Source organism: Engystomops pustulosus, chromosome 6 (assembly GCF_040894005.1).
Source record: "Engystomops pustulosus chromosome 6, aEngPut4.maternal, whole genome shotgun sequence".
Taxonomy (NCBI): Eukaryota; Metazoa; Chordata; class Amphibia; order Anura; family Leptodactylidae; genus Engystomops; species Engystomops pustulosus.
In genome coordinates, this window is record NC_092416.1 from 183,674,058 (window position 1) to 183,695,529 (window position 21,472).

The 21,472-nt window shown below is 46.5% G+C and overlaps 1 protein-coding gene across 1 annotated transcript in view; it reads right to left on the reverse strand.

Annotated features, from left to right (window-relative positions):
• Positions 1-20,573, reverse strand: part of LOC140065435 (uncharacterized) — a 255,509-nt gene extending 234,936 nt beyond the window's left edge. Inside the window, exons 1-2 of the mRNA XM_072113056.1 lie at positions 20,509-20,573; positions 20,096-20,138 (exon numbers count right to left, since the gene is read on the reverse strand). Coding sequence (XP_071969157.1) covers positions 20,096-20,138; positions 20,509-20,565 — 100 coding nt within the window. The 5' untranslated portion in view covers positions 20,566-20,573. The remainder of the gene's footprint in view (positions 1-20,095; positions 20,139-20,508) is intronic.
• Between the last annotated feature and the right edge of the window lie 899 nt (positions 20,574-21,472).

The window sequence follows — 21,472 nt, forward strand, 5'->3', positions numbered from 1 at the left end:
TCCAGAGCGGATGCAGAGATTTTATCGCAGCTATGGCTGTAGGCCAGCATAAATGTAAGAGGAGTCACAGATGAAACAGCCACAGCGTGGGCCCTTCCCTTCTGACGGGCCCAGTGGCACCCCCTGCAACGGTGATCATTACACCCCTAACTTGGATATAATAAACCTCATCAGATCAGCGAATGTGTCATGTAGTCTCCATCTACCTGATGATCCTGTGGGACATATTTCTCCTCTGAACAATCCTGTGGTAGAAGAAGAGGACTGGGACATCTCTCCGGTGATGTTCTCTTACTGGATCTACCTGTAGGAAACACATCCAGAGACTGAATTCCTTCTTTCCATACAGATAATGAAAGGACGTGTGGATTTAGTCCTGTCTATTACCTGCTGATGTGAGGGGCTGGTGGTCCTCCATCATGACGTCCTTGTACACATCTTTGTGTCCTTCTAAATACTCCCACTCCTCCATGGAGAAATAGACAGCCACATCCTGACACCTTATAGGAACCTGACACACACAATGATCCCGTCATCACCCAGATCCCTTCATAGCGTTACTGTATAATGTCCCAGCATTCCCAGCAGTGTCACCTCTCCAGTCAGCAGCTCCATCATCTTGTGGGTGACTTCTAGGATCTTCTGCTCATTGATGTCATCATGTATCAGGGGGTGAGGTGGAGGAGCCGGGATTGGGCTCAGGGTTCTCCCCCGTCCTTCATACACAGGGGCCTGACAGCGCCCACTAGAGGTCTTCTTCACTACTGTGTAATCCTGGTTATGGAGAGACACATTGATAAATATCCCTCCATACATTTCCAGAATCTCTCACCTCTCCAGTCCTATCATCTGTTATTCCCATAGATAATGATGTCATGTGACCTCATCACAATCTCTCACCTCTCCAGTAATATAGAAGAGAATCTCTAGGGTGAGCTGGAACATTCTCTCCACCCTCGTGTCTCTGTCCATTGTCTGATCCTGAAGAGAAAGAAGATAAGACAAGGTAAAAACATATAAAGTATCATGTAAAAATTATAGTATTATTCAATCTAAAGAAAAACAAAGATGAGATACTGATGAGTGACAGATGTTGTGTCCATGGTTTAACTATGGATTAGAATATAAGTTTTTCTATGATGGAGAGGGTACATCAGTGTATTATTGTGGTGTTAATCTTCCATAAGCTATAAACAGTTGTAGCACATAATAACAACATTTGTAGCTTGTGGCAGTTACCGGGCAGATGCCGGGTGTCCCCTCTCCCATTCCTGTCCCCTCCTCCGCACTGGTCACATCTTCTGCTGGTGGAGAAGCGATAGGACCTGTGATGATGTCATGACCATGTGATTAGTCACATGTGTGGAAGGAGTCAGGCTCCAGGAAGTGTAGCAGGGGTGGGGCCATGTGAGGAGATTTGTGTTGTTGTGTAATAACCGGCAGAAGACACAAGACTACAGTATTGTTATTATTAATTGTGACACAGTTTTTTGTCTGTTCAACCCCTTCAGGGTGCAGCCAGTTTACATGTGAAGGCTCAGCCGTTTCTTATTGTACATCTGTCGGTGTCTCTTCGTGTCTTAATAACTTTTTAACACTTTTGCTTATGTAAATGATTTTGAGATTGTTTCCTGGTGACACATTGGGGGGGGGGGGGGCTAATGTAACATTGGGTCTCAGGTTCTTTGCTCTTTTTTTACGAATGTTAGAAGGTTTATAGTCTCAGTAGCAAGTCCCCAAGTTGCGTGCACTACTACCCCCTCCACACACGGTGTGCACTACTACATCCTCCGCACACGGCGTGCACTACTACATCCTCCGCACACGGCGTGCACTACTAGCCCCGCCACACACCGCGTGCACTACTACCCCCTCCGCACACGGCATGCACTACTACATCCTCCGCACACGTCGTGCACTACTACATCTTCCGCACACGGCGTGCACTACTACATCCTCCGCACACGGCGTGCACTACTACATCTTCCGCACACGGCGTGCACTACTACATCCTCCGCACACGGCGTGCACTACTACCCCCTCCACACACAGCGTGCACTACTACCCCCTCCACACACAGCGTGCACTACTACCCCCTCCACACACGGCGTGCACTACTACATCCTCTGCACTACTACGTTCTCCACATACCGCATGCACTTCTATATCCTGATATTTCAAAAAATTATGAAAATGTAAAGTTGACACATGGGAACTGTTATTCAGCCACTAATTTAGGTGGTAAATCTATCTGCCTGAAAACGCAATGATTTAGAATTTAGAAAATGGCAAATGAAAGCCACTGCAGCTGCACCAAAAAAAAACAATCACGTGCGAAACAAACCCAGCGCCACCCTCTGTTAAATACCTGTCAAAGCTGCGCAAATCTCGAAACCGGCGAACAGTCCGACAAAAGTGTAATCCCCGACCCTTAGTAAATAAGCCCCTATGTCTTCTACAGGACGCCATAAAGCTCCATAGACTGAATAAAATTTCAATCCATTGAGTCCTTCAATTTTGCAGCATCTTCAAGTGGAAGATCTGTGGTTTTGACAACTTTTGGAGGGAAGGGGACTATGGTGAAAGGGCAGAAGAGTCACAACACAGGACCTGCCCTATGTGCCTATAAGAAGGGAGTAGATAGTTACGATGCAAGAGAGTCAAAATAATGGAGGATTTAGAATAAGTCTAGCCAAATCTCAGAAAGTAATGAGGGGCAATATATTTATGTAGCTAGAACTCAAAAACCTTTACATAAAGGCTGGTAATGCACAAACGGAAGGTGGAAGTAGTTACATGAAAGAAACAAAACTAAGTTGTTCATCGAAAACCTAAGGAGCCAGTGTTTTGAGGTGGTAGATCCACTGGGCGCCCTTCTTGAGTAGAATGTGGTCCCAGTGCCCATCCACCACCACAACCCCTATGAATTTTAGACCCATTGCATTTCCATGATGTTCGTTTTGAATATGTCTAGATAAGGGTTTATCTGTTTTTTTTTTTTATGTCACCTAAATGGTCACAAACGTGCCGACGGAATCCTCTGAATGTTTTACCTGCGTATTTCTTGCCCTATCGGCAGGTGGCCATGTAAATAACACCTTTGGAGATACAATTATTGAATCTCCGAATAGAGTTTGCCCTGTCACATTGCTCTTGCCTTGTTTGCTGGTGATGACTTTGCATGCTACGTGACCGGCTACAATGAAAGCAACCATGAATCTACCTATTTATCCATAATGAGGGTGGAGGGGGTTTAGTATAGTGACTTTGTACTATTTGGTCATTAACATTACAGCCACTGCTATAGGTAATTCTAGGAGCATTACAGATTAGGATCGATCCAGTGAAATGACACACCAATTTCCGTAGGAAGTACTCTGGGTACCTACGTTCCCTTAACTCATACCGCAAGTCATGCTCCTGGATCTTAAATTCCTGTGTAGTAGAACAATTGTTGCATATTCGCAGACATTGTCCAAATTGTGGTGAGATTCAGACCTCATTAGTTTTAAACCTCTTATTTGGTGGTTTAAAGTCCTGCCATAGAAGACAGCATCCTTAATCGTTGAATGTAACTCGTCCAGCTTTAAAGATATTTGCACCTTTAGGATTTAACACGAGTAATCACTTGTGTAATACTTGTAAGATTCAGGAAGCTTGTTATAACACATGCAACATCTTTTATCGCTTGAGGGATCCTCCTAGACTTAGAGAAGGAGATATTATTTTAATATGTCACAGGTGCCCCTGCAAGCCATGTCTCATGTCACACGTGCTCCTCTGTGTGCCGCTCCATGCTAGCAGTGTCACCCACATCCCCATGATCCAGTGAAGGGTCCTGCAGTCCGACACTTATCTCCAACTGCTAGTGCGTGCTCTGTCCAGCTCTGCAAGATTTAAAGGACCATCATGCTGCTAATTAGTGCTGGCCATCTGGCAACTTGATATCCAACCTCTTACTTCATGCCCTGCCGGATCTTTGTGCTCTTATGCCATTGAAAAAGCTGTATTCCTTGCCCTATGAGTTTATCCTAATTTCCTGTTGTGACCCAGGTTCCGTCCCTGACTTTGCTACTCTGCTGCCAGCCCTGACCTTTTGCCTTGCTCCTGACCTCTATTCTGTGCTGCCTGTCTTGACCTCCTGCCTGTCCCCAACCACGATTCTGCCTCACGACTCTGTACCGCGTCGAGCCTGTGGAGATACCTGGTGGTAGCACTCCACAGTAAGTACAACCCTCTTTGCGGCGGGCTCTGGTGAAAAGAAGGTGCCACTCAACCTCTGCTCCCAGGTATCGGCTTACGTCGTCATCTGCGGTGGTTCAGTGGGTCCACTACCCCTGAATCCTGACATAATAGCTGACCATTGCAATAAAACCCCTGTTAGATTAATACTCAAGTAGCACAGGCTGAGTTTTGTTGCCTTGGAATGAAAGAGGAGTGTGCCACACAGACCGCAGAAATGGATCCAAGTTAGTCAGAGACCTAAGATCATAATGACTGACCTGCATTTTTAAATGCAATTGGTGACCTCACAATTAGGCGTGTCACATGTGCCCCTGCAACCCATGTACTGGGCACATCTGTCACGGGGTCGGGTGTACCCACTATTGGTGCCTCGAAACCGCGGCTATGACAGCCTATGTGAAGGAGAAGGGATTCATATACTAGTCCTCTTCTCCTGATGGTGCTGTTGTCTTATTCGTGGCCAAAAAGGATGTTCACTCCTTCCTTGCATAGACTATCGTAGTCTAAACAAAACTACCATGAGGAATCGCTACCCACTGCCTCTGAACAAGGAACTCTTCGATTGCCTAGGTGGAGCCAAGGTCTTTACCAAATTAGACCTAGATCATCTCTGACAAAGGACTACAGATGGATCCCACGAAATTATCTGCAGTTCTTCAGTGGCCTCAGCCAGTGGTACTTCAGAGATTCCTGGGCTTTGCTAATTACTAACGGCAGTTTATAACGAACTTTTCCTCACTCCAATTGTTGTGTTGACCAAGAAAAACGCTTTGGTCTCCGGTGGTTGAAGAAGCTTTCTCTAAGCTGAATTCTGCCTTTAAGTCTGCTCCTGTTCTCACTCGGCCTGATACAGAGAAACCATTCCTGCTGGAGGTTGATGCCTCCTCAGTTGGAGCTGGAGCCTTTCTCACCAAGAAAGGTCCCACGATCCGATTTCTCACTTGCGGCATCTTCTCACTAACCTTCTCAGCCGCAGAGAGGATCTACTCCATAGGGGATCGGGAGATTTTGGCCTAAAGCTTGCCTTGGAAGAGTGGTGTTATCTTCTAGAAGGAGCTCATCATCCGGTCTGTATTTATACAGATCACAAGAACCTTCGATAACTCCAGACTGCTCAACGTCTTAATCCACGACAGGCTCGTTGGTCCCTTTTATTCTCTCGCTTTAGTTTCCTGATTCATTTCCACCCAGCAGAATGTCAAAGCTGATGTCATCTCTCGGGCCTCCGATGCAATAGGGGAAGAACCAGCTCCTCGACATATCGTTCTCCCTGAATTGCTTTTTGTCATCTATCCGGTGGATCTACGGCAGATTCCTCCTAGCAAGACCTATGACGTACCTACTCTTCGGAAGAAGATATTCATTTGGGGACATTGCTCTCCTGGGGTGAAGCAATCTGTCGCTCTCAACTCTCATTTCAACTGGTGGCCAGGTCTGGTCAAGGACATACAAGACTCTATGAGTTCCTGCACTTCCTTTGCCTGAAATAAGTCTTCAAATCTCAAGCCAGCAGGTTTGCTCCTGCCACTGCCATTACCCAGCTGCCCGTGGACTCACATAGCCATGGACTTTGTTATGGATGTTCCATCATCTTCCGGTAAAACCATATGGGTGTTCGCAGACCGCTTCTCTAATATGACCCACTTCGTTCCTCTGCTGGGTCTGCCATCTGCTCCTCGTCTTGCCTACTTGTTTTTTCTCAACATTTTCTGGCTTCATGGACTTCCTCAGCATATTGTCATCCTGAATCGCTTTTTTTCAGCAAGTAACTCCTTCTTCTCCTCAGGCTGATTCCACCAATCTCTCTGAGATATCCTGGGCATGAAGTCGGTTAGAGGAAAGCGGTTCTTCCTTATCGACTGGAAGGGATTTGAGCCAGAAGAGAGATCCTGGTAGGCTGAAGACAACATTCTGGATCTAGCACCAATATCAGGCATGATATACCAGGAACACTTACGCATAGATCCAAGGACTGTGACTGTAGAAATCTTCTTATATTTTTAATCTTTTCTTCTAAAATAAATGTTTAAAATTATGCTAATGAGCCAGAAGGTTGATGTGTTTCACACAATGCATTTGCATTGGATTTAAAACACAAAAATATAAGAACATTATGTGACCCCAGTCTAAGGGGAGCTCTATATTAACCCCTTCGTTCACCTGGACTTCTGGCGCCAGCTCACGAACAGCACCTGAAGCAGCAGCTGTCAGCTGTATATTACAGCTGATGAGTATGATGGGTATTCCAAGCAGTGCAGGGGCTTTATTACCCAGTGCTCCTTGTGCATAGAACTCATGCGGTCTCAGTTTGTCAATGAGCTTTCCAAGGTGGCATTCATTGTCATTGTCTCCTCTCCAGGAAGGCCCTGACCTGGGCTACCCCTCTTTGGGGCAGAGGTGATCCGGTCACGGCTATGCACACAGCTTTCCTGATGGAATTGTCCGGTTGTACTTTTGTACTTTTTAAGTGATTTTATAATTTGTTGGAGTTGGAGTACAATAAAGATTTATCAGATAGTACTTTTTAGTGTCCTGTGGCACACTCCTTGCCTCTTTAATATTTGTCTTCCAGGAATTTGTGAATGACATCTTCAGAGATATGCTGTATATGTGTGTCGTGGTCTACCTGGAAGACATCTTGATGTTCCCCCAGACCTCAAAACCCATCAGTCCCACATATGACAAGTTTTTGGCCGACTCCGGGCTAATCGTCTCTACACCAAGCTGGAAAAATGTCAGTTTCACTAACGGAGCCTTCCTTTCCTCGGCTATATAATCTCTGACCGAGGTCTCCAGATTGATCATGCTAAACTGTCTGCAGTTCTCCAGTGGCCATGCCCAAAAGGTCTACGAGTCATACAGAGGTTCCTGGGTTTTACGAACTATTATAGGCAGTTTATTCTGCATTTTTCCAATCTGGTGTCCCCCATTGTGGCACTCACCAAGAAGGGTGCCAATCCCCGTGCCTGGCCCTCAGCTGCTGAAGAAGCTCCAGTTCTCTCCAGGCCTGACACTGAGGAGCCCTTTCATCTTGAGGTTGACACATCCTCTGTAGGTGCAGGGGTGGTGCTCACCCAGAAAGTCCCAAGGGCCATACTCTCACATGCGGTTTCTTCTCTAAGACTTTTTCTCCTGCTGGGAGGAATTACTCTATTGGAGATCCATTTGTATCCTGTGGAGAAGAATGTCAAGGTGGATGTTCTTTCCCATGCCTCTGATGTCATTGGAGAAGAGCTGGTCCCTCGGCATATTATCTCTCCTGAACAAATGGTTGTTGCCACTCTGGTGGATCTCCAGCAGCTTCCTCCCGGAAAGAAGTATGTCGGACCTGTATGTCGGAAGAATTTTCTGTTTTGGGGACATTCTTTGCGTCTGGCTGGGCACCTTGGGGTGCAATGCTTTGTGGCCCTGATCTCCCGCTACTACTGGTGGCCTGACCTGGTCAAAGATGATTTTGCAGTGACTGTGCCCGTTATGAGCCTTTTCGCCTGAAATTGGCTGGCCTGTTGCTTCCGTTACCGATACCCAGTCGCCAATGGTCTCACGTGGCTATGGACTTTGTCACTGATCTTCCTCCGTCCTCTGAACATAATAACATAACATAATCTGGGTGGTGACTGACCAGTTTTCCAAGATGTCCCATTTTGTTTCTCTTCCAGGCCTTCCCTCTGCCCCATGTCTGGCCAATTTGTTCTTCCAGCATATGTTCCGGCTGCATGGACTTCCTCAACACATCATGTCCGACCGAGGTGTCCAGTTTGTGTCCAAGTTCTGGTGTTCCTTGTTTAGCCAGCTGCAAGTAAAACTGGACTTTTCTTCTGTCAAATCAAATTGAATGGTCAAGTAGTAAGGGTGAATCAGAATTTGGGCTGTTACCTCCGCCACTTCATCTCAGCCCGTCAAGATTACTGGTCCGGTCTGCTACCATGAGCTGAATTCTCCTATAACTCTCTGGATTCTGGGCCTGCTGGAGGAGCACCTTTCTTTGTGGTCTATGGCCGAATCACTTGTCCTCCTCTTCCTCTGTCTACTCCCTCGGAGGTTCTTGTCCAGCTGAAGATAACTAGCTACAAGCTTGGTCCCTGATTCCATGGCCCTTTTGAATTTATTCAACGCATCAGTCCAGTGGCATACAAGCTCCCCCTTCCTTCTACGATGTGCATCCCGAACTCCTTCCATGTCTCCCTCCTGAAGCCTGTCATCTTGAACCGCTTCTCTAAGCAATCTCCTCCTGCTCCAGAGGCTGATTCCTCGGATGTCTACCTTAAAGAGGTACTGGACATGAAGACCGTGAGATGTAAACGGTTCTTCCTTGTTGACTGGAACGGGTTCAGGCCTGAAGAGAGGAGACTATTCTAGACCGTAGTCTCCTCCAGAGATTTCTTGGGACCAAGAAAAGGGGGAGGCCTCGGGCCCATCTCCATCGCGGTGTCCTCCCCGGCCTTCACTCACCTCTTCACGCTCCTGCTTCCATCCCGAAGGCTCTCGAAGATGAACCAGTGAACCACTGATTGGCGCTGGCCACTTCCTGGTTCCTACTTAAACCGGCTGCTCCCATCAACCCCCGGCAGATCTTTGTGCTACATGCCATTGAGAAAGCTACTTCTCTGCATTCTTTGTGTTCCTGCTCTGACCTCCTTTTGTGACCCCAGACCTGACCCTGACCTTGCATCTCTGCCCTGACTATCTGCCTGTTCCAGACTCCGAGACTGTCTACTGTATTGCTACTTTGACCTTGGCTGCCACCGCGGACGAGTCGCACCTATGGAACGACATGGTGGCACCACACCGCAGAAAGACCATCCTGCTTTGCAGCAGGCTCTGGTGAAGACCGGGTGCCACTTAGATTCCGGTCCCAGGTGTCGGCTTGTGTCATCATCCGCGGTGGTCCAGGGGGTTCACTGACCCAGAGCCCTGACACTGGTAGGCTATATACTACAGAGGTTGGCTGGCTATATATACTACAGGGGTTGGCTGGCTATATATACTACAGGGGTTGGCTGGTTATATACTACAGGGGTTGGCTGGCTATATACTACAGGGGTTGGCTGGCTATATACTACAGGGAGCTTGCCGGCTATATACTACAGGAGCTTGCTGGCTGGCTATATACTGGGGCTGTGACCAATGCATTTTCCAAACTCGGCTTATACTATAGTTGGCTTACACTCAAATATATATGGCATTAGAATGCAGTTGCAGGTCAGAAGGTATTTACAGGAAACATGACATACAGAATGGTCTTAGCAGGAGGGTCCTGTGTCAAAGGCTCTGGAGTTGAATTTCTTACCATCACTATAATCTCTTGAAGCACAGTTTTTTCTATGACACACAGCGCTACTTCTAAGGAGCTCTCAGAGACATAATTTGGTATGTCTAAACCAGGTCTTTAGAGAGTGGTAAAATCACCAACCTGGCTTCCAATTTGACTTAGGACCCCAAGGTGGGAGGATAAATAGATCTCCTAATGGAAGTGGAGTCTTAATCGGTGTGCAAACCCATTTAGGTCTGATGGAACCAGTACTACCACTATATGACCTTCCATTGAATTATCAGGAAGTATTCTCCCCCCCCCCCCCCCCTGCTTCATGCCGACTTATAAAAAGTGGGCTTGGAGGGACGGAGCAGACCGGGCCCACAATACTGGAGAAGGTTATAGCGGAAATCTATATCTATCACAATGTGATATATAGATACAGCAAAGTGAAAAAGAGGAGAAAGTTAAAAAGAATGATAAAATGAGGGTCATGACAAATTTATGGTTGGAAAGTTCCTTAACGGTTGGGCTAAATAAGAACTATATATTTTAGAAGCAAATGTATGTTGATGTTTGGTATCATGTTCTTACAAATATTACAGATGCATGAATTAGTAATATAAAGTTCTGTACACTTGTCTTGTATTACATCATAATTCTCCTTGGTTTGTTCTCGGTAAAATGATGTGATCTGTGGCTTCAACATTTCACATAATAATAATCATTATTTTAATTAAATTAATAACATTATTCTGGCTTTACCACTGTGTGAGGACTTAAGAAGATTACATTTCCAAGCAAAACATTTCCCACAATCTTAACATGAAAATGGCTTCTCCTCTGTGTGACTTCTCTGGTGTTGATCGAGATGTGATTTCTGAGCAAAACATCTCCCACAATCGGAACATAAAAACGGCTTCACCCCTGCGTGGGTTATTTGATGTCTTACAAGATTTGAACGTCTTAGAAAACGTTTCCCACATTCTGAACATGGAAATGGCTTCTTCCTTGTGCGACTTTGTGCTTGTTGAAAAAGATACAAATTTTGAGTAAAGAATTTCCCCCGATGTGAAGATGAACATTGTTTATCTTCTGTGTGACTTTGTTGATGTTGAAGAAGATGGTTTTTTTGAGCAAACCATTTCCCACATTCTGAACATGAAAATGGCTTCCTCCTTGTGTGAGTTCTTTGATGTTTTTCAAGACCTGATTTTTGCCTAAAACATTTCCCACATTCTGAACATAAAAACGGCTTCTCCCCTGTGTGGCTTCTTTCATGTCTTATAAGATCTGATCTGTAGTTAAAACATTTTCCACATTCTGAGCATAAAAATGACCTCTCTTCTGTGTGGGTTCTTTGATGACTTACAAGATCTGATCTTTGGCTAAAACATTTTCCACATTCTAAACAAGAAATTTGCTTCTCTCCTGTCTGATTTCCCTGAAGATCTGCTTTAACAATATAAAGCTTCCTACTTGCTAAACTTGATGTCATTTCCTTAACCATTTCTAAGGATTCAGTAGAAAGGACCCATTTAATAGGAGCAGATGATGCATCTTGGGTGTGAAGGTCTGAGGATACATCTGGGATATTCTCATGATCTTCAGTTGTATCTGGTGTGATACAACCATCACCTGCTGTAACATGTGATGATATCAGATGCTCCTCTGAGCTCCTGGTGTTGTCATCTGTGAAGGATAAAACATTATAAAATATGCCTTTAACTTTGGTTGTGGTAAGAAAACTCTGAAGATGTATCACAGAACATTTGTGTGATATCAGCAATCCCAGTACATGCAGCATTTTTTGTCTGCCCATGGTGGCTATGACTTTCCTGCTTACCATAAGGTTCTGTATTACTACTGATGTAACATCCCAGTCTCTTCCTCCGAGGCCCTGGGGAGCAGTATTCCTGACCCTCATAGCACTCACCTTCCAGCTTTTCTAGTCTATGTTGCTGTCAGGATCGGAGGTAGTGGATCCTCTGGACCACCGTGAATGATGACGTAAGCACCTGGGACCAAAATCTAAGTGGTACTGGTTTTCACCAGAGCTCGCCACAAAGTGTGTTGGACTTGCTGCGGCATGGTACCACCAGGTCGTTCCACAGGCTTGACTTTGTCCATGGTGGCAGCCAAGTCGTTGTACAGATTTGTCAGGCAAACTCATGGTCGGGAACAGGCAGCACAGGATCGGAATCGGGGACGTGGCAGTAGGTCAGGACAGGCAGAATGGAATCGGAGTCAGGGACATAGCAGAAGGTCAGGACGGGCAGCACAGGAGCGAGGTCAGGAACAGAATCGATGTCACAACAGGAAATCAGGATAAGCACATAGGGCATCAGGAAAGCTTTCTGTAAGGCTATGAGGCACAAAGATCTGGCAGGGAACACAGGAAGCGGCAGGAATTTATCTTGGCAGGAAGCCAGCCAGCTGCAATTATCAGCTCGCTGGCCCTTTAAATCGTAAAGAGCTGGCACTTGCGGTCCCTAGGAGACGTGGACATGCACACCGGACCACGGGAAGCGAGGAGGCTGCCGCCACTGGAACCAGAATAGGTAACTCAGCAAGCAGGCAGGCTCCGGGGGCAGAGTAAGGAACTCGGTTGTGCCCACGACCCGGGATATGGGTCGCATGGGCACCCGTGGCTGTGACAGTACCCCCCCCTGTGGCCTCCCCCTCTTCTTGGACTGAAAGGAACCTGTGTAGAAGAGCTTGATCCACAATGTTGTCCTCGGGTACCCAAGACCTTTCCATCTGTCCCGAACCCCTTCCAGTCAAAAAGAAAGAACCGCTTAGCTCTGACTAACTTCATACCCAGGACGTCTTTCACCTCATAGACATTAGTGGAATGCGCCTCAGGAGCTGGAGGTGGTACTTGCCGAGATAAACGATTCAGGTTGACTGGCTTCAAAAGGGAGACATGGAAGGAATTCAGGATGCGCATGGTGGGAGGAAGACAGAGCCTATAGGCTACGGGATTGATGTGCTTCAGCGAGGACTAAGCGAGGACTAAGCTTGTAGCAGGGTAACCTTCAGCAGGACGTATCTAGAAGACAGCCTTATCTCCTGGAGAGAAGAATGGAGGAGACCTGCATCTCTTGTTGGCCTGGGTCTTGGTGCGGGTGGAGGCCTGAAGTAGTGACTTTCGAGTTTGCTCCCAGTTGGACTTGAGATCTAGAACCAAATCCTCCAAGGCAGGAACATCAGACGACTCAGACAGAGGAAGAAGCGAGTGTGGGTGTCGTCCAAAGACAACAAAAAATGGAGTGGAGCCGGCAGATTCCAGAGAGTTTTAGGAAAACTCTGCCCATTGCAGCAGGGTGGACCAGTTGTCCTGTCGGGCGGAGACAAAATGGCAGAGATGGCATCCCTGGGTCTGATTCACCCTCTCAACTTGTCCATTAGACTGTGGATGGTACGCAGATGAGAAGTCCAGTTTAACCTGCAGTTGACTGTACAGAGACTACCAGAAACCGGAAACAAACTGGACCCCATGGTCCGAGACAATGTGCAGGGGAAGTCCATGCAGCCGGATAATGTGCAGGAAGAACAGGCTTGCAAGGCGTGGAGCGGACCGCAGACCTAGCAGAGGAACAAAGTGCGACATCTTAGAGAAGCAATCCGTCACCTCCCGGATGACTGTATTACCGGAAGAAGATGGGAGTAATAAAGTCCATGGCTATGTGAGTCCACAGGCTACTGGGTATCGACAACAAGAGCAGCAGACCTGTTGGCTTGAGATGTGATGACTTGTTACGGGCACAGGAAGCACAGGAACCCACAAAGTCCTTGACCAGATCTGGCCACCAGTAGTAATGAAATAGGAGGGCAACAGATCTCTGCACCCCAGGGTGCCCTGCCACACAAGATCAATGTCCCCGAGTTAGTATCCTCTTCCGTAGAGCAGGTCGGACATAGATATTGCCAGGAGGGAGCAGCCGTGGGTCCACAGGTGCCGCAGCAACCAGTCGTTCCGAAGGAACGATATGACGAGGAGCTGATTCTTCCCCAACAACATCAGAGGCACGAGAGAGGGCATCAGCTCTTCTCGGCTGGATGGAAGTGAATCAAGAAGTTGAATCGCGAGAAAAAGAGGGACCAGCGAGCCTGACGAGGATTGAGACACTGAGCAGTCTGGAGATACAGGAGATTCTTGTGGTCAGTGTAGATATAGCCCGGATGATGAGCTCCTTCCAGAAGATAGCGCCATTTCTCCAAAGCAAGCTTTATGGAATATGGAATAATTCCTCTCGGCAGCTGAGAAGGTCTTTGAGAAGAAGCCGCAGGTGAGGGTTCGACCTTAAGGCCTTTCTGGGCAAGAACGGCCCCAGGGCCGATGGATGAGGCGTCAACCTCCAACTGGAATGGCTTCTCTGTATCAGGCTGTGAGAAAACTGGCGCAGAGGCAAAAGGCACACTTCAGCTTAGTGAAGGCTTCTTCAACTGCCGGAAGCCAGAGTCCCAGATTGGCGTTCTTCTTATTCAGTGCCACAATGGGAGATACAAGAGAGTAGAAATGTGAAATAAATTGCTGGTAATAATTGGCGAAGCCCAGAAATCTCTGTATGGCATGTAGTCCCACTGGGCGAGGCTACTGAAGTATGGCAGACAACTTTGCAGGATCCATCTGTAGCCCTTTGTCAGAAATGATGTATCCCAGGAACGCAAGACTACTCTGATGAAATTGGCATTTCTCGAGCTTAGCATATAAGCGATTGGCCCTTAGGCGACTGAGAACTTGCTGGATGTGGATCAGATAAGACTGTAGGTCAGGAGAAAGCACCAGAATATCATCCAAGTAGACAATGACACAAATGTAGAGCAAGTCTCTGAAGATACGTATTGTTGAGGAATTCTTGGAACACCGCTGGGGCATTGCCAAGGGCATTACCAAATACTCAAAATGCCCGTCACGAGTATTGAAGGCCGTCTTCCACTTGTCGCCTTCACGGATGCGAATGAGGTTGTATGCCCCCCACAGATCTAGCTTGGTTCACTGGAATGGCTTGGTTCACTGGAATGGAGAGGCAAAGGGTAGCGGTTTTTCACATCGATAGAGACTTTATTGAGACCGTGGTAATCAATGCAAGGATGGAGGGAACCATCCTTCATTGCCAAAAAGAAGAATCCAGCAGCAGCAGGGGAAGACAGCTTGTGAATGAATCCCTTCTTCAAATTCTCCTTGATGTAGGCTGACTTGATGTAGCCGCGGTCTCAGGCACAGATAATGGGTATACACGACCTTATGGAGGAGATGTACCCGGCAGCAGGTCTATGGGACAATTATAGGGGCACTGCGTTGGCAGAATCTCTGCTCGCTTCTAAGAGAAAACATCTGCAAAATCCTTATAAGCAGCGGGAAGGCCTGCCAGCTGCTTGGGAGAGTCCACAGAAGACATTATGGACACCGGGTGAAGAGCCATGAGACAGCGGGAATGGCACTCTTGTCCCCAGCAAAGGATTTTCCCAGTCTGCCAGTCGAGCACCGAGGCATGTTGCTGCAACCATGGGAGGCCCAAAAGCACTGAGGACGTACAACGGGGGAGCACATTATATGACAGTCTCTCCTTGTGCAACGCCCCATGGAGAATCTGTCCACTGACGGAAGAGATAACCAGCAGCTTCCCTAGGCGAACCACAGGAAAGTGATGCTGGGAGACCAAGGCAGCATCCATGAAATTCCCTGCAGAGCCCAGAGTCCAGGAAAGCTGAGACTTGAAGCAGGTTTCCTGTTCCACAACTGAGAAGAGCAGGAACATTCAGACCAGGAGAAGCTTTGCTCTCACCTAAGAACCCTAGGCACGGGCGTTTTCCCGGACGCTGTGGACGTACTGGACAAGATGAAAGAAAGTACTCTGAGCTGGCACAATAGAGGCAGAGATTCTCCTGTCTTTGTCTGGAATGTTCCTGGGGAGATAGACAAGCTCTATCCAGTGGCATGAGTTTCTCTGCAACAGGCACAGAAGACAGCTGAGGTGGTCTTTGGAAGACAGGAGCCAAGCGTGGCAGACAGCGGGTCCTGACTTGCGGTTATTCCAGACGTTGCTCCTAAGAGCGCTCAGTAAATCGGATGTCTATCTGAGTGGCCAGAGACATTAGTTCACTTAACTTAGACGGAAGGTCCCGTGCAGACAGGGCATCTTTGATCTGACCAGACAATCCCTTTTTTAAGGTTGCAACAAACACGGCTTCCTTCCAGGCAAGCTCAGAAGCCAGGCTGCAGAACACCGACCATTGGGTCCCCTTTATGCAAGTTCAGCAGGGTGGTCTCAGCAGCAGACGCCAAGGCTGGTTCCTTAAAGACGGACCAGAACTCCGCAAAGAAGGTGGTGATATTAGCCATGACCAGGTCTTTCCTGTCCCAGAGAGGAGTAGCCACTTTAGACCGTTCTGTGACGAATTGCATAGGCATGAATTTAATGTGCAGGGAGCACTGAGTGATAAAGCCCCTGCACAACTTGTTATCCCCATCATATTTAGATGGCAAAGATGTACGCAGTCTGGGTTCTGCAGAAGATAATGTGGCCGGAGTAGTGGAGGGTACCGCAGAAACCCGGATGCTGCTGCTGCCGCTGGGATGACAATAGCTGCTGTAGTATAGCAGAGACTTGTCCGAGTTGCTGACCTTGCACGGCAAGTTGCTGAGTCTGCTGAGCCACGATGGTGGCAAGATCCACCAGAACAGGTAGCGGAACCTCATCGAGATCCATGGCCAGATCTTACTGTCAGGATCCTCTGGACCCCCGCGGACGATGACCTGGGACCAGAATCTAAGTGGTATCCGGTTTTCACCAGAGCCCGCCGCAAAGGGGATTGGACTTGCTGCTGTGGGGTATCACCAGGTCGTTCCACTGGCACAGCTTTTCCCGCAGTGGCAGCCAAGGCGTAGTAAAGATTCGTCGGGAACACGCAGGAGGTCGAGACAGGCAGCACAGGATCGGAATTGGGGACGTAGCAATAGGTCAGGACAGGCAGCACGGAATCGGAGTCGGGGAGGTAGTAGAAGGTCGGGACGGGCGAGGTCAGGTACGGAATCAAGCTCACAACAGGAAATCGGGATAAACGCTTAGGGAATTAGGGAAGCTTTCTCTAAGGCTATGAGGCACAAAGATTCGTCAAGGAACACAGGAAGGGGCAGGAATTTATCTTGGGAGGCAGCCAGCCAGCACCAATTGTCACCGTGCTGGGCCATTAAATCTTAAAGAGCCGGCACCGTGGGGGAAACGCCACCACTGGACCCGGGAGAGGTAAGTCAGGTAGGGAGGCTCCGGGGGCAGAGTAAGGCACACGGAATATGGGTCGCATGGGCACCCGTGGCTGTGACAGTCACCATGTTGTCTATTGTGTTATTACTCATCTCTGCTTTATCTAGTGGTTACTACTCACCTGGGCAGTTACCTGTACGAATCTCCTCCTTACATTGGTCATTGCCCCTCACATATGTCTCTGGAGCAGGAATATTCTTCACATCTTCACCCTGATACACAAACTGAGGAACAAATATTGTAAGAAGTTATTAAAGGAGAAGTGACATTGAAGGTTTTAGAAAATAACAATCGAATAATCAATAACTATCATGACATGCAAATATCTGGTAGGAGGAGTTATCTGAAACAAATTTAAAAAAAAAAGGTCTCCACCATGTTCAACTGTTCCAGAAAAAAAAACTATGAAATAGGGCCCCCCTCGTGAAAAGTCCAGATATAAAAACAGTAAATCCCAGCTGTAAACCCTGGAATAGAAAATGAACGCCAGTTTATTGCAATTTAGCAATCGAAAAAAAGTAGTCTACAGTCTGTAGACTGTACATTACACACTATCTACAGGCCCACGCATTAAATCTTAATGTTTTAAAATGTATTTAAAACTAAATAAACCTATAAAAATGTTTGTATACATGTGATCGTACCAACCCAGAGAATAAAGGGGAGGTGTCATTTGGAGCGTGCATGACGAGGCGTAAAACAGAGCCCACAAGAAAATGCTGCAAAATGGGGGGGGGTTTTTTGGCAATTTTCCCACTTTTTCCCCACTTCCCACTACACGGAACACAAACACCATCAATTTGTTATGCAGAAAACGAGCCTCATACAGCTCTGTACACGGTAAAACGTGAATCTGTAGAGGAAGGGAGCAAGGTATGAAAGCACAAAAATCAAAAAAGGGTGCCCTTTTTTTCTTGCCTCCAAGGAGAACAAAAAGGTCACTTAAGAGAAGTTTTTATTTATGCAGCAGACACATTTTCTGCTTTCACTAAAATTTGGATTCCATTTTCTAGGGCATCCTAGGGCTGTTTCTCGTTAGGGATACCCTGGGACTGTCCTTGTCAGGGTAGGAGTCAATTTCTTGGGGAGTTAGGGACATTGTAGGCATAGGGACGACTAGGGGCAGTGCAGGCATCGTGTTCCTGACCTGGTGTGTTCCCATTGACCCTTTGTGTAGCTCTAGATGAGTGTCCTGCGTCATGAAGATTGGTAAGACCTAACCATTTATTTACTTATCCTATCCTCTGGTGGGGAGTATTTAGGTCAATATCTTTTCATTCAGTTGATGTGTGATTTTATTATGGGCATCATCCGGTGTGGTGTTGCTACTATCATTTATATTTGGGTTTATTAACCCCTTAACGCCACAGCCCTTTTTGGTTTTTGCGTTTTCATTTTTCACTCCCCATCTTCAAAAAACTATAACTTTTTTATTTTTCCATGTACAGAGCTGTGTGACGGCTTATATTTTTGCGTAACAAATTGCACTTCAAAATGCTTGTATTTAATATTCCATGCCGTGTACTGGGAAGCGGGAAATAAATTCCAAATTCAGTGAAATTGTTAAAAAAAACGTATTCTTGTGGGCTTGGATTTTACCTATTTCACTGTACACTTGTACACCTCCTTTATTCTTTGGGTCGGTACGATTACGAGGACACCAAATTTGTATAGGTTTTATAATGTTTTCATACATTTAAAAAAATTAAAACCTCCTGTACAAAAAATGTTTTGGTAATTTTGCCATCTTCTGACGCTAATAACTTTTTCATACTTTGGTGTACGGAGCTGTGGGTGGTGTCGCTTTTTGCAGATTTTGATGATGTTTACAATGTTTTCATTTTTAGGACTGTGCGACCTTTTGATCACTTTTTATAGAATTGAAAAAAAATGGCTAATTTAAATGGCTAAAAAGTGCCATTTTCGACTTTGGGCGCGATTTTCCGTTACGCAATGAAAAACCGTTATCATATTTTTATAGATCAGCCATTTTTGGACGCATCGATACCTAATGTGTTTATGATTTTTACTGTTTATTAATATTTATATCAGTTCTAGGGAAAGGTGGGATTAGAGTTTTTAGGTTTTTTTTATTTTTACTATTTTTCAGACTCTCTAGGGTACTTTAACCCTAGGTTGTTTGTATGATCCTATCATATACTGCAATACTACGGTATGGCAGTATATGGGGATTTTACTCCTCATACATTACAATGTGCTGATAGGCTACCATGGCGACGGATCGCCGCTCCCCTATGACGTCACGGTGGGAAAACAATTGCCGGCTATGGGGAGGGCTCAGCCCGTAATACTACGTCACATGTCGGTAAGGGGTTAAAAGTTAAGTTTTATAAGCTACTGTTCACATTTTCTTATTGTATTTCCAGCGAACTACTGGTATAAGAATAGAGAAAAAGGTTTTTTTCGCCAATACGTGAGTAGCTCCATATGGGCGAATTGTGCACCACCTACAATTGATTTTTGAACTACAGGCGGTCCCCTACTTAAGAACACCCGACTTACAGACGACCCATAGTTAAAGACGGACCCCTCTGCCCCCTATGACTTCTGGTGAAGGTCTCTGGATGCTTTACTATAGTCCCAGACTGCAATGATCAGCTGTAAGGTGTCTGTTATGAAGCTTTATTAATAATCCTTGGTCCCATTACAGCAAAAATTTTGAAACTCCAATTGTCACTGGGGCAAAAGAAAAAAAATTTGTCTAGAACTTCAATTATAAAATATACAGTTTCGACTTACATACAAATTCAACTTAAGAACAAACCTCCGGACCCTATCTTGTATGTAACCCGGGGACTGCCTGCTCGGGTATATCTGACAGGACATTGGCATCAATTGCCCGTGTCTCTTTTCTTTGTTGTTTCTAAAGAAGAAGTATCACTTCCTGCTCTGTCTCTCTCGTGATTTAGCGGTATCAGAGGACAGAACCGATACAGCCGACAGCAATAATAGAAAGCCAGAGAGGATGCACAGATTTTGTTGCAGCTATAGCCGGTGCCAGCATTATCGAGAAAGGAGGGAAGGCCCGGTGGCACCCCCTGCAAAAGCGATCACTACACCCCCTGACTTTCATAATAAACCTCCTCAGATCAGAGAAGATGTCATGAAGTCTTATCTCCATCTACCTGATGATCCTGTGGGACATATTTCTCCTGTGAACAATCCTGTGGTAGAAGAAGAGGACTGGGACATCTCTCCGGTGATGTTCTCTTACTGGATCTACCTGTAGGAAACATCCAGAGACTGAATTCCTTCTTTCCATACAGATAATGAAAGGACGTGTGGATTTAGTCCTGTCTATTACCTGCTGATGTGAGGGGCTGGTGGTCTCTGTCCATTGTCTGATCCTGAAGAGAAAGAAGATAAGATAAAGTAACATCATGTAGAGAAATGCAGTTCCTGTAATGAGTAGAAGTACAATGAGGAGATGCCGGTGACTCGGTGGTGGATGTCGTGTGGTTGGGATAATAATGGATTATATAGGAGTTTCTCTATGATGATATCAGTCTATTATTAGGCTGTAACTTTCCTATAACCATCTGCAGCACATTGCAGTCTGCACTGGTCGCGGCTTCATACAGATCTCCCTTCACCACCCACATCCCTCCTCTGTATAGTGAGCGGATACTCAGGGATGGATGAGATTCTGCTGGAAAATACCAGAGAGATGGAAGTGAGGGGTCACTGATAAATGTCCCCCGGTGACTACACACCTACCTCCACCTGCAGAGCTCCAGATATATGTGACAGGACCTGTGATGATATCATAGTCATGTGACCAGCCCCATGTGTGGGAGGAGTCAGACTCTGGGCTGCTGGAGAAGCTATAGGACCTGTGATGATGTCATAGTCATGTGATCAGCCACATGTGTGGGAGGAGTCAGGCTCTGGAAACTGTAGTCAGGAAGTACGAGTTCTCCTTATGGAGACTTTGCCAATGAAGGCCACCATGTAGGTGTGTTGAGTCTTATAGCCATTGATGCACCACTGGGGTAACAGTGGGGAGGGGAGGAGGGCAGCCGGAGGGGCAAAGGAAGTTGCAGCCTTTCCACCTGATCCTCAGTCCTGGAGTGCCCGGTAGAAATAGGTTGCCAGTGCAGCCAAGTATTTGAGAATCGGGTACGGTCTGTGGAGGATTGTGCTATAAGTTCCTCCATCCTGTGCGAGGAGTCCACTTCTGCCAGCCATTTGGAGATTGTTGTGTGTGTGTGGGGGAATCTGAACGCCATCTCTTTGAATTTACTGTCTTGGCTACTTGGAGAAGTTGTTGGTCAAACATAAATAGAAGATTTTTTTCAGGGGTGTTCAGAAGTGTGGTGCCGTGATGCTTTTAATGCAGGTGGTAACTGTGGACAAGAAATTGTTGAGTTGTATAACCCCCAGATGTAGGTCATAGTGCCACCACTGGCTCCACAATGCCAACAGACATCAGGGACCTCTGGATACCATAGATGCAATTGTATGGGTACCCCGTACCACCTGGAAAGGATCCTGTAACTGGACAGAAACATTTTGACCATTGCAGTTGGGAGAAATGTTTTCCCAGTTCGAACTCCCAAGCAGTGCAGTATGAGGGGAAGTGAAGATGAACATGTGGCTATCAGCTGTAAATGAAGGATATGGCATGGGGTTAGGGTCCAAGCATGCCTGTTCGAAGTCGGAGAGGGTTTGTGACAAGTTG